Below are 13,056 nucleotides of genomic sequence, written 5' to 3'. Positions count from 1 at the left end.
TCCCCCTCTCGCTGTGTCTCCCTCTGTCAAATAAAAAAATAAATAAAAAAAAACAAACTTAAAAAAAAAAAAAAAAGAGTAGCTTATGAGAGAAGAGCTGGAGGCTGGGCGCTGGGGCAGGACACGTGCGGACCTAGTCCCAGCTCCCAGGGCTGTGCCAGCCTCAGCAAATCCCGCTAACCTCTCTGGGCCTTGGAGTCCTTATCAGCAAGCGGGGCTCAGGAGATGCTCTCGTTGGGTGGAGAGGTCCAAGGAGGGAGGAAGGGAGCACTGTGGGGGAGCGGGGAGGAGCGGTGATTTTCCTGCCTCTCCATCACTGCCTTTTGCCCTGGATAGGGAATCATTCCTTCCTCTCTGCCACCCACCAGCTAGACCCAGCCCCCCGCTGCCCCCATCCCGCCAGCGTAGGTCTGCACAGGGCCCAGGGCGGGGTCCGTGGTGCAGGGATGGAATGGGATCCCGGGATATGATCACTCAGGGTGAGATGGCAGACAGGAACGGGAAGAGCTGGGATGAGTGGGGGGGGGTACACCTGCCCTGCCCCACCACCCCAGGGGGAGGGCGCGGGGGGGGGGCAGGGTTATGGGGGAGCCGAAGCCACCAGGGCCACTTTCCTGGCTTTCCCGACATGCTGCTGCCTGGAGCCCAGGAGGGGCTGGCCATCTGCCAGCCCTGAGTGGAAATGTCCCAGTAAAAAGGGCCCTATCGGCATCCCTGGGGAGAGGCCCCTGGGTGCTGTCCCGGAGGAGTGAGAGACTGGGAACCTGGGGGGCCGCTGGAAAGGGATCCACCCCACGCAGCACTCCCTCCCTCCTCCCCGCCCTCCTGGCGGCTCACCCCAGGTTCAAGTACACTCAGGGGCATGGGTGACCCACAGCAGTGGGGAAGACAACCGGGAATTTGGGGGGCAGGGGTCGCTGGGAGGCTATGCGTGAGTGAGTGTGCTTCTAGCTGTGTGTGCTCTGGGTCTTTGTGTGCGCGGCGTCTCTGTGCCGTGTTTCTCTGGTGTCTGTAGAGTGTGTCTGATGTTCGTGTGTCTCCGGTGTTTCTCTGCCGTGTGTGGTGTGTGTGTGTGTGCGCGCGCGTGGTCTCTGTGTGCTGTGCATCTCCGTGGTGTGTGTGTGTGTGCGCGCGCGCGCGTGGTGGCCCGTGCGCCCTGCGTCCAGTGGGCCTGTGGGCGGGTGTCCCTGTGTGTGTGTCTGTGCTGTGAGTGGCAGGTGTGAGGCTCAGGGCCCACGCTCAAGGTCCTCTGGACACAGAATCCATGCCGTCGGGGCGGGTAGTGGGGGCGGAGAGAAGGCAGGAGAGCAGGCCGGCCGGAGAGGAAGAGCAGAGCCCCGCGCGGGGAAGGGGCGGCAGGGAGGCGGGGAGGGGCGGGCCCCCGGGGGGAGGGGCGGGGGGAAGGTGGCAGCGCGGCGCCCCTCGCCCCGCCCCAGTCGCCACAGGGGGCCTGGTCCCGGCCGCCCCGCGCCCCCATCGCCCGTGCGCTCCATGCGGGCCTCGATTTCCAGGCTCGTCGTTGGCCGCGCGATGCCAGCTTAGCAGTTTTTTGCTTAACTGCAACCAAAGGCAGCAAGGAGAAGTTGGGGGGTGGGGTGGGGAGCGGGGCGTCCCCCCCAGGCCCCGCCGCGACCCCGGGGCAGGTGGAAGGCGGCGGCGCGGGCCCGCGGCGGGAGGAGGGCGCGGGCGGGAGCCGCGAGCGCAGCGCGAGGGGAAAAGTTTCCGACCCCCGAGCTGGAGGCTGAGAAGTTTCTGCCGCGCAGGGCGGCGCCAAAGCCAGGCCAACACTGCCCCCGCGTGGGCGCGGCGCGGCGCTTCAGCGGGCGGCGGGGCGAGGGCCCGCCGCGGCCCTTGGGGAGAAACTGAGGCTCAGAGAGGGCGAGGCGGGGTGACACACACGCAAGGTCATGGGGGCGGGGGCGCGGTAGAATCAAGGCTCTCCAGGAAATGGAAATACTAGGGCGGGGTGGGGGTGCCGTGAAAGCGCAGGAAAGGGGACGGAGGGGAGTCATCCCTGGGATCGAAACCCCATTCAGTCCCCAGGGAAGGGGAGTTGTAGGAGTGGCGCCCATCCCATCCACCACAGGGTTTCTCCATACTGCCTAGATCTGTGGCCTTTCTTCTGGCAGCAGAGCACCCCTGCAAAGCAGATCCTTCCCACCCACGACCCTCCTGGCCCTAAGATCCGCACCGCCTGTCCCCTGCCCAGCACCCCCCATCCCATCCTTCCCTATTCTGCAGGGTGCCTGGGTGTGGATTCCGTGGCTGTTTCCTCACTGGCCAGGAGGTGGCGATAAAGACCTGGATCCTCGGCTTGGCGAGGGGTTTGGGGCCAAAGCGCTGCTTGGGCAGAGGGGAGGGGGCTTAAGCTTCGCCCAGGAGATTGGAACCCAGGTGTGGCAGGGCCAAACCTGGCCGCCGGGAGTATGGGGCTGGCGATGCTGAGTCAGTGCAGCGGTCGGACCAACGCCACCCGGTCTTTTGCCACCTCTTGATGTGATTTTAAACACTGCCCACTCCTCCTCCCTCCACCACTAGGAGAGAAACATCTAGTCCCCACCCACCCTGGATGCTTGCCCTCCAGGGACCTGGGGAATGCAGAAGACAAACGTTTGTCCACCCCGTTGGAGTCGGGACACCCTTGCTGCCCGGTGGAGGTCAGCAAGTAGCCTTTGGTTCCAGTCAAAGACGGAAGCTGGGGCCGGGGCTCGGGGCTCAGGGCAGGTGCCTGTTTCAGGTGTGGGTTGATCTAGGTTGACAGAAGCTTGGTCCCAGGTTTGAAGTGTGTGGCAGGGCCTCCCCCTTCCCAGAAGAGGGGTTCACCTGGAACAAGTCCTAGCCCCTGACGATGGCTTGCCCCCACCCCTCAGCCTCATCCCAGCCATGACTTTGTCCTCTCCCCCTCCCTGATCCAGGACCCCTGGCACCTAGAGAGGCTTGTGGGGTGAGACGTGGTGGCAGGTCCCAGCCATCTGGAATGCATGTTTATTTGTGGGGTGAGAAAGGCCTCTCTTCACCCCCTGGCCCGCGTCCAAGCCCATGGGCTTGGGCTCCAGCAGACATTCACCTGGGAGCCTCCTGTGGTGTCATGGAAGGCAGGAGGGGCTGGTAGCCCTTAGGGCATCCTCGCTTCAGGACGGTGTGCAGCACCAAGCTGGGCAGGAAGGATTCCTACAGAGACCAGGAGGACCAGCTGGAGGCTGTGGGGTCCCTCTGGGCTGGAGACGTGGCTCCCTGGGCCCAGGGGGATTCTATACCCCAGCCCAAGGGGGCAGGCACGGGGGTCAGCCCCATTGTACAGATGAGGGAATGCAAATGCAAAAAGACCCCAGTGCTTGCAAGTATGGGGCTGGGAATCCAAACCCAGCTCAGAGCGAGAGCCCAGCCCTTAGCCATGTGCAAGGAGGCTTCACCTGGTACCCCAGCCACCCCACTGGGCAGGGGTTCTCCGGGTGGCTGGCTGTCAGCAGGTACTCACCAGCTTCCGGCTCTAGGAGCAGGGCGATTTGCCCTCCTGCCCCAGGATGTTGTCGGTGTCCAGCAAGGTTTGGAGGTCACCTCGTGGCCTCTGTGTGGTGGCCCTGGGGATGCAGGGCAGGCTGCTCTTCACGGAGGCATCCTCAGAGAGGTGACCCGGTGGCTCCTGGATGGGCCTGAGGGGGACAGGAGCCTGTGAGCTGCATGGACCCTGAATCCCACGTCCATCCATGGCTGGCAGGGCCCTCAAGGCTGCGACCCTTGGCCTGCCTGCTGCTGGATGGGGTCGTCTACAGGGTGAGGAGGGGGTGCCTGGCAATGCCTATGAATCCCGTCCCCTTCCCCAAAGCCTCACAGGCCAGGGCAGTCCCAGCCGAACGAGATGTTGGCCATGGCCTCCTCCTTGGCCCTGGGGCACAGGGCTTTGGGCGAACTCTCCAGCCATCTCCCGACACTCCCGAACACCCCTTCTGATGTCATTGACTGCGGAGCTATCCCATTCTCAATGGTACCCTGCCGGACTGGAGGAGAGAGAGCTCCAGTGAGATCTCTACCTGGGGCGGGGGTGTACCGACACCCCCACTCTCCCCTCCTCCCTCTCTGGCAGGCAAGGCCGGGCACAGCCCTGTCTCCATGGCAACCCAAGGCTCCCCAGTGCCTTATGGCTGTCTCCAGAGAAGGCTCAGGTTTTAAAACTATCTTGCGTGACTGTTTCTGCCTTTACCACCCAAACTGTGCCCCCCCCCACATACCCACTCCTACTGCAGGCCCAAATGGGCCTTCTTTCCCATAGTGGGAAGGCCAGTCACGCCACCGTGGAAATTCAGAGACAATGCTGAGACTCCCGCAGGAATGGAGGGGTTAGGACTCTTCCCTGCCCGATAGCTGCCCTTCCGGCTGGTCAGGGGCCCCAAGTTCCCCAATGGCTGCCTCCGGATGGAAAGGGCTGGGAAGCAGTCAGCCGAGAGAGCCCCACTCTGGTGCCCTGGGATGTGACCACAGCTCCTGTGGCCACTGGGCCCCAAGGAAGCTTCTCCTGAGCTAGCTAGCTGCCATTCCCATGAAACGGTTTCTCCCTGGGAGCACCCCGGCCTCTCTTCTCGGCTGCTGTGTCACCTGCTCTCGGAAGCTTTGGCTTCCCCGTCAAACAACAAGAAGCTGGACAAAACTGCAGCTTCTATTTCCAACTTCCTATGACCCTAAGGGGCCTGGGTAGGGTCCCTCCTGAATCAGCAAGGATCCTGGATTTTAGGGCTTTACCCACAGCTAGGCTTTGGAACAGCCACGTTTCCCGAAACTGCACACAGTACTTGGTCAATAAATAGATGCAAGCTCTTGGAGGCCCTGGGGCTGCTAGCTCCTGAGAAGTGAAGAGGCTGGGCTGATGGAGAGAGGGGCGGGGGGCTTGGTAAAGGTTATACCAGAGCAAGGACACGCATTCTTCCCACCTGCTTCTTGACACCCACTTCAGAAAACACTGGAAACTGTGCCAAAGCAGACACCACCACATCCATCCCCAAGGAGCCGAGGGCAAACTTCCATCTCAGAACCCGGGCCTGGTGGTTCCTAGCTTCTTTGCTGGACCAGCCAGTGCCAGACTTCCCCAGAGAGAAGGTTTGGTCTTCTGGACCTTTCTGGGCAACTCCTCAGCCAGGCAGGCCTTCATGGATATGGGAAGAAGATGCTCTAAGTGCCTTGCCACCTGCTTCAGTCCCTGTAGGCCATGGAGGGGGCCAGACGTGGGAGGTGGGAGGCTGTGTGTGTGTGTGTCTTCCAAGGTGGGCAGCTGTGGCACGTGGGAACCCGTGGCAGCAAGAAAGTCTTCAGTGGTGGCCAGGCCTGGGCAGCCATTGTTTCCTCCACTGTGACTGCTCCCCGGTGCCACCCATGTTGGGACACCTCTGCGGGACCTCGGACCCTCTCCTTGGTCTTCGAGGCCCTCCTGACACTTTCTGGAGAAGCCAGTTCAGGCCCCTTCTCGGCAGAGCCAGTGGATTCCTAGCCTCTGCAGGCTGGCCCTTACTCCCAGGACCCAGGGCCACAGTCTCTGCTCTCTGGGCTCCAGGCTGGAACTTTTGAGTCCTGGGGCGCCCTGCCCCATCTGCTTACCTACACAGCTCCGCTCCCAGTAGCGGAGCGCCGTGTCCCGCAGGGTCTCATCGGCGAATCGCACTCGGAAGGGGCAAAACCGTCTGCACTGTCCTGAGCCTGCCCCCGAGGAGCTGTGGGTGAGCACAGCCTTGAGCTTGGGGACCTGTGCACCGTGGGGCCTGCTGAGAGAGACGAGAGGGGCAGGGGAGGGTCAAGGCCTGAGCCCCCAGCCCCACATTCCACCCCAACAACACACGTCCACTGGACCAGCGCTCGCTGTGTATCCTGACACCCACAGTGTCTGGCCTCTTCTGGGAGTACTTCATGCCTGCCAGGCAGTGGATCATGCATGCAACACGCATCAGCCCGTTACACCCGCACAACCGGGGAAACATGACTGTTGTTCTCATTTTACAGATGAGCACACTGTGGCACAGAGATGTTTTGCAACTTGCCCAAGGTCACGCAGCCGGTAACGGGTAGAGCCAAGATTTTTTTTTTTTTTTTTTTTTGAGCCAAGATTTGAATCTTAGTTCCAGAGCTGGCAATCCTATATATCAAGCAATTCAGCAGAGGGAAGAAGGATATGAACTTGAGCGTCAAGAACGCCTGGGTTTCAACCCTAACTCTTTTAAGCCTCAGTTTCTTTATCTGTAAAATGGGGATCATCCTTGTGCCCACCCCATGGGGTGGCAAGATGAAATAAGTGTGTGGTGCCCAGAGTAAGCCTCTCTGACGTCAAGCTATTCTTATAATGAGTCTCAGCTGCGCCTCTACCCACGCACGTGAGTTTGGGCAGACCACACTCGAGTCCCCCATTTTGCAGTCTTCCCTGCTCAGTTATGTATTATATCGTGTAAGCACGATAATAGCCTCCTTCTAAGAGTTTGGTAAGTATCAAATAACTTACGGGAGGCATCTAGTACAAGGCCTGGCATGGGGCCCGCGCTCAGTAAAGGGCATTCTGTTATTGTTACATTTATTAATTTCAGCCTCAAGGGCAAGGCTGCGGGAGGCCCTGCTTGATCCATCCATGGCTCTGTTATTCAGAAATGCCACGTTCAACCTTAAGGGCACACGTATTGATGTATCTGCATCCATTTATCTGACTACATCTTTATGTCTGTGCGGACACGTAAGGGGTACTTTCATCAGCCCACAAAAGAGCCAGGCAGCCGGGAGATGTCCCAGACCTAGTGAGCCAACAGTTAGTTGTCTGCTTATCAACCCCTGGCCTGTGCTGGCCTCAGAGCTAGACACAGGTGCACCCTGGCTCTGCCCAGGGGACTGAGATCTCAGCTTCTCCTATCAGAGGCTGCTGGAGCCCATTCCCATCCACCCTGGTGTCCCCTGCAGGGCCTACCAGGGAATCGCACACACCACGAGGTGCTCAAGTATTAGCTCTTAAATGTGAAACACCGTGACTGCGTCCACCCCTGCTGTTTGTCATATTTGAGATAACGAGTTCCATACTTTTATTTATTATATCTTGTGAGACATAGTGTGTTTATTTGATTGATTTAAAGTTCCTGGCTCGGCAAATGTGTTTCACTTCTGGCACCTTCTCTGAGCCATCGGTGGTGTCGGCCTGGAGCACTGTGTCCAGAAGGGTTCGAGGCCCAGTGGCGGGAAAATGCTGGGATCGAATAGTACTGTCAGGCATGGGTCCAGAAGGAGAAGGAATGGCATGTATGTTGTGTATTTACTCTCTTTGGTCTTAAAAACCCATGGGCAATGCTCTTCACCTTTCACCTCGGTTTAAGCCTGTTTATGCTGAAGGAGTTTTTTCTGCATTCTTTTCCCCCTTCATTAGAGCTATGGCATCGAGGTCCAGGTAAGCTCTAATGCCCAGGCTCTTCTCCTATCTCCATCCCTTATCTCATTTCCCCCGATATCTGACATATAGCAAAACCTAATAAAAGTTAGAGGAAGAAATGGACGAATGAATGGTGGGATGGGTAAAAGGATGGAAGACTGGGTGGGTGGGTTCGTGGATAGATGGACTCCTGAATGAGTTAATGAAAAGGTCTGAATAGAAGGACTGGATGTTAGGAGGATGGGTGGATGTATGGCTGGTGGATGAATGCCTCTGTATATGGCGAGTGTGTGGACTCGTAGATGGCTTCATGACAAGTTATAGATGGACAGTGCCCTGGATTTACAAGTGCATGGAAGGATCTGTAGATGACTGATCATTGAATTCATGGACAGGTGGATAGAATCATCAGAGTTTCTGGTTAGAAAGATGACTGGCTAGATGGATGAATGGATGGATGGAGAGATTCCAATGGATGGGTTGTAGAAGACCTGGTTCACAGAGAAGATGTATGCAGGGATGGATAGGTGAATGAGAGCAGGAATATCTGAATGGATTCATGGATGGATTATGAATATGTTGGCAGAAGACCTGATGAATGGGTGGATGGATTCATAGATGTTGATGGATAATCCTTGGATAGGTTGGGAGGAGACCTGCTCTGGGATAGATCTATGTATTGATAGGTAAGTGGATAGACGGATGGATGGATGGATGGATAGATGGATGGGTGGATTCATAGATGGTTTATGAATGGTTTGTCAGAAGACCTGATTCACGGATGGACACATAGACGGATGTACAGGTGGACAGATGGATAAATTCATGGATGAGAGACAGGAGGAAAGAAAAGAAGAAATGCTCTTTCTCCCCAGCCCCCTACCTCCAGTCTCCTGTAACTTACTGGTTGGCCTTCCTGAGGGTGAACTGTGAGTGATCTCTCCTCAGGGTCCCCAGGGCAGGTATCTGATGGAGCAAAATCTTCTTAAGACTATTCTGGAAATACCATGACTGGCCCCTTGAAGACAAACAAGCCACACGTGGCATGAGTGGTCAGGGTCCCCCATCCTCAGAGCACTGTTGGCAACCCTGTCCCCACCAGTGGGTAACTTGACACTTACCGCAGGTCTGGAAGGAAGGAATCGTGGGGACACCGGAGGGAATGGTGGCAGTGCTCTGACACACTCCTTTTTGGTTGTGATGCTGAGGGTGCTGGGAGCCAGGAGAAGGTGGAAATAGCTATATGAGCCTTTGCTTGGGGACAGTCCTTACTAGGCTCTTTTTTTTCTTTTTTAAGATTTTATTTATTTATTTAATTGACAGGAGAGAGAGAGAGAGAGAGAGAGACAGAGACAGAGAGAGAGAGAGAGACAGAGAGAGGGAACACAAGCGGGGGTAGTGGGAGAGGGAGAAGCAGGCTTCTAGCCGAGCAGGGAGCCCGATGCGGGGCTCGATCCCAGGACCCTGGGATCATGACCTGAGCCGAAGGCAGTCGCTTAACCAACTGAGCCACCCAGGCGCCCCTAGGCTCTTTCTAGTTATAGGGCCTTGGGTCTCAGTTTCCTCAACTGTACAAGAGGGGGTTTGGTAGACCCGCCCTCGAGGGGTCGTTGCCAGGGCTCTGCCAGGCCTACTCCACCAACAGTAGCTGCGTCCATCCCGGAAATGACTCCGCCCCGCCCTTGCCCCGCCCCCTGGGGTCCCGGGCGGGGCCTCACTCGGAGGCCGGGGTTCCGCGTGCTCTGCCCGCAGCTGCTGCAGGAGCTCCCGGCACTTGCCGGGGAGGAACTTTCCTAGGAGGGCGCGCAGGGTGGCCGCGCCCCGGCAGGAATCCTCGCGCTCTCCAGGCCCCGTGCGCCGGGGTGCGAGTTCCCGGGGCGCACCGGCCAGGAGCAGGGGCGGCAGCAGGAGCGACCTCAGCCTTGTCGGGTTCTGCGCCGCCCGCTGGGCCAGGGTGGGCAGGGCGGGCAGGCGCGGCGAGGGGCTCCTGACGCCCAGCCCCAGCTCTGGGTGCGAGCAGCCGCCCGGCCACCACGCGCCGCCGCCCTCCGAGGCCCTCAAGCCGCCGGGGAACCCGCGGAGCTGGGGCGGGGGCAGCCTGGGCAGTAGCGGATCTTTCCTTCCGCGAGCGCCGTCGCGGGGGAGCCCCTTGGGCGCCACCTGTTGGGTCCCGGGATTGGGGGGACGCCGGGGCATGTCTGGCCCTGCGCTCAGCTCAGGGCATCCTCATTCCAGTGGGGCGGGGGGTGCCGTGCGAAGTGAAGCGGAGGGCATAGGCCAGCCCCCAGGCCATAGTGCCCGGAGGGGGTGGTTCCTTGTGGTTTGGGAGTAACACCACTGCCTCGTCAGGCAGCGAGTGGCTTCAGGCCAGACCTCGCTCAGCCTCTGTTTCCTCACCTGCAAAATGGTCACGTGAGAGTACACACCTTTCTGCGTTGCTGTGACGTTTAGAGGCGCGAGCGCGTGTAAATGGCATAGAATAGTGCCAGGCACGCTGTTCGTGCTCAACGAAAGGCTAGCTGCTATTACTATTGTTGTTATTATTATTTTAAAATTATTATTATTTAGGGGCGCCTGGGTGGCTCAGTTGGTTAAGCGACTGCCTTCGGCTCAGGTCATGATCCTGGAGTCCCGGGATCGAGTCCCGCATCGGGCTCCCTGCGCAGGAGGGAGCCTGCTTCTCCCTCTGACCCTCCCCCCTCTCATGCTCTCTATCTCTCATTCTCTCTCTCTCGAATAAATAAATAAAATCTTTAAAAAAATTATTATTATTTAGGATTTAGTCTGAGTCCCACTACTTATTAGCTTTGCAACCTTGGACAAGCCAATTGATTAACTTCTCTCAGTGCCCTTATCTGTAGAATGGGGTTAACAGAGCACCTGCTCCCTTGTGACTTAGCCCACTGGAGTGTTCAAGTCCTATTATGCTATTAGCACTCCCCTGGGAATTAGGAAACCTGGAACCAGCTCCAAAGGAGAGACCTGCCCAGCGGTTGCCCAGTCCTGCTGGGGCCTCAGGGCCCCTTGGGTGGAGAGCTTCTTGAAAATACAGATGCCCCAGATTCTGACTCAGTAGGTCTGGGGTGGGGCCAAGACATATATTTTCTTTTTTAAGATTTTATTTTTAAGTAATCTCTACCCCCAACGTGGGGCTCGAACTCACAACCCCGAGATCAAGAGTGGCAAGCTCTACCAGAGCTACTCAGCCAAGAGCCCCAAGACACATATTTTTAACAAACGTGCCCTTTGGGAGACAGAGCCCCACACTTGCCCCCAGCTTCTGACACTGGGGGGTCTTGGAGCCTGCTTCCTCCCTATCGTACCCCACTCCCAGATTGTTTCAGCTCTGAGCTGTCTCCTGGTGTCACACTCACCGCAGGGGGCTTCTGGGTGGGTCCAGAGAAGGTCCCTTGAGTTTAGAGCCCCCTAACCAGTGGGCTGGTCCTTGGGAGACCCCATCTTCCCAGCCTGGTCCCTCTGCTGGACACTCCCTGCTGCCTCCTGGGCCTCTTCAGGGTCATTGTGATCCGCCCCTCACCCAAGGCCATGGGAGGAACAGTGGGCCTGGAGACAGAAGGTGGGGCTTTGTGCTCAGGAAGTCAAGGCTGCACTCACAAGGGGGTGGTGGAACCCCTGACAAGGGCAACCAGGCCCAAGCCAGGGGCGGAGGGCCCGGGGTCCCACTCCCCTCTCTGGGTCTGGGATGCCCAGGTGGGTCAAGTTTGGGCTGGGCAGCTCTGGAAGTACAGCAGTAAGAATGCAGTGGGCCTGGAAGGGAACTGATTTCAAATCCAGGCTCTGCTTCCGTTTGCTACGCAATGCTGGATGAGTTTGTCCGTCCTCAGGGCTCCATCTGGGACTCTCGGCTGGGAGGAGGCAGGGGAGAAGCCTGTACTGTGAAACTTGAGTGGGGGAGAAGGATTGTTTGGACCAGTACTTTTGCTGCCATGGTATCATGTTACAGTTTTATGAGTCTGCCTGGAGGAGGCATCATAGCTGATGCATTTCCATTCTCTGCAAATACTCCTCAACGAGGGATGGAAGGGCATATACCTCAGGAAGTTAGAATATAGAGTGGGAAAGGTGAACATTTCTTATATTTATTCTAAGAGCATGCGGGTTTTTTTAAAAAATGGATGAGGAACACCGGACTAACTAGATGATTTCTAAGGAGCCCTCCAGCTCTTGCATGCTGCAAACATTTCTTGACCAACTACTGAGTGCAAGGCTTGGGAATTCAGAGATGCAAGAGGCTTTGAGGTCAGGGCTGTCCAGATCTGGAAAGGCCTCAGAGTCCAGGTGTAGGGAAGGGACTTTCTCTTCCATTGACGGGAAAAAAAGGTGGGGGTGGATTTTTAGGCACCCCTAAAAGAGCTGGGCTCAGAGCTGCCCCCAAAGGAAGATTATAGACACACCCAGCACTTGAGATTTTTCAGGGTTTATCCCCTTCCCTTAGAGACATGGACAATCAAGCTTGAGAGAAGGGCCCAGGCCAGGGGAACCAAGTCTGACCGGGGGTACTGTGGAGAGGATGCCATATAATATATACATAACCAGATTTAGGGGACTCAACAGCAGTCAGCACTCCCCCCCCCATAGCTTTCACTTTGTTAGAGCAAACACAATTTTTTTATACGATTTTATTTATTTATTATTTGACAGAGAGAGAGCACAAGCAGGGGGAGCTGCAGGCAGAGGGAGAGGGAGAGCAGGCTCCCCGCTGAGCAGAGAGCCCGATGCGGGGCTCGATTCCAGGACCCTGGGCCCAGGACTGGAGCCGAAGGCACAGGCTTAACTGACTAAGCCACCCAGGCGCTCCAGCAAGCACACTTTTAAGAATCTCCTGTGTGCCAATCTCCTCCTCCCAGAGGAGGGCACTGTAAATCTGAGACCAGGGCATCGGTTTAGGAAAAATGAGCTTATCATAAATATTGTGCTTACTGAGAGCCCGCTGCAGGCACAGTGCTGAAGGCTTGACCTGCAATATCTTATCCATTTTTTTTTTTTTAATTTATTTGATAGAGAGAGGGAACACAAGCAGGGGGAGCTGCAGGCAGAGGGAGAAGCAGACTCCCCGCTGAGCAGGGAGCCCCATGGGGGTCTCAATCCCAGGACCCCGGGATCATGACCTGAGCCGAAGGCAGACGCTTAACCAGCTGGACCACCCAGGCGCCCCTATCTTACGCATTTACCACCGGCAGAAGAGGAGACTGAGCCTTGGAGAGGTTCACAAGGCCTACCCACCTGCAAACTCACAGTCCATCAAGGTTGTTTCGGGGACCCCACCAAAATTTCTACACATGGGAGGAGCCTATGGGAGGGCAGGCTTTTTGGAATGGAAAACCTCAAGTACTTGTTCTGTTTATTTGGGGTAACAACCCCTTGGCACTGTCAAGGGTATTTCTTTCTTTGTGGATCTGTATATTATTTTAAGATGCAAATTGTTATGGGTACGATTTGAGGAATAAGGCTCCCTCCCCCCCCAACTCCCGCCCCTTCATACCGAGGGGAAAACCCACAGAACTCTCGTTTTTTAAAAGTCCAGCCTTCGGCCTCTAAGCGGACTGGTGCACGCGCTGGAGGCAGGAGCGCCTCGGCGGCGCTGAGGCTCTTTGAAGTCCAGAGGTCCTTCCGGGGACCCAAAAGTCAACCGAGGTCAGCCGCCCATGGGG

The 13,056-nt window shown here is 57.2% G+C and overlaps 1 protein-coding gene across 1 annotated transcript; it reads right to left on the bottom strand.

Moving 5' to 3' along the window:
- Window positions 1-2,957: 2,957 nt before the first annotated feature.
- Window positions 2,958-9,580, bottom strand: CUNH9orf50 (chromosome unknown C9orf50 homolog). The gene is made up of 7 exons (XM_073905630.1): window positions 9,103-9,580; window positions 8,506-8,596; window positions 8,289-8,402; window positions 5,587-5,750; window positions 3,833-3,998; window positions 3,479-3,653; window positions 2,958-3,171 (listed from the first exon to the last, which is right to left on the bottom strand). The coding sequence occupies exons 1-6, from the start codon at window positions 9,578-9,580 to the stop codon at window positions 3,491-3,493; spliced, it is 1,176 nt and encodes a 391-aa protein (XP_073761731.1). The 3' UTR covers window positions 2,958-3,171; window positions 3,479-3,490.
- Between the last annotated feature and the right edge of the window lie 3,476 nt (window positions 9,581-13,056).

Source organism: Callorhinus ursinus, unplaced genomic scaffold, assembly GCF_003265705.2.
Source record: "Callorhinus ursinus isolate GAN/ISIS: 27379988/994484 unplaced genomic scaffold, GSC_fseal_2.0 scaffold24, whole genome shotgun sequence".
Classification (NCBI taxonomy): domain Eukaryota; kingdom Metazoa; phylum Chordata; class Mammalia; order Carnivora; family Otariidae; genus Callorhinus; species Callorhinus ursinus.
Note: the sequence above shows the minus strand (reverse complement) of the source record. Positions and strands in the feature narration are given on the sequence as shown.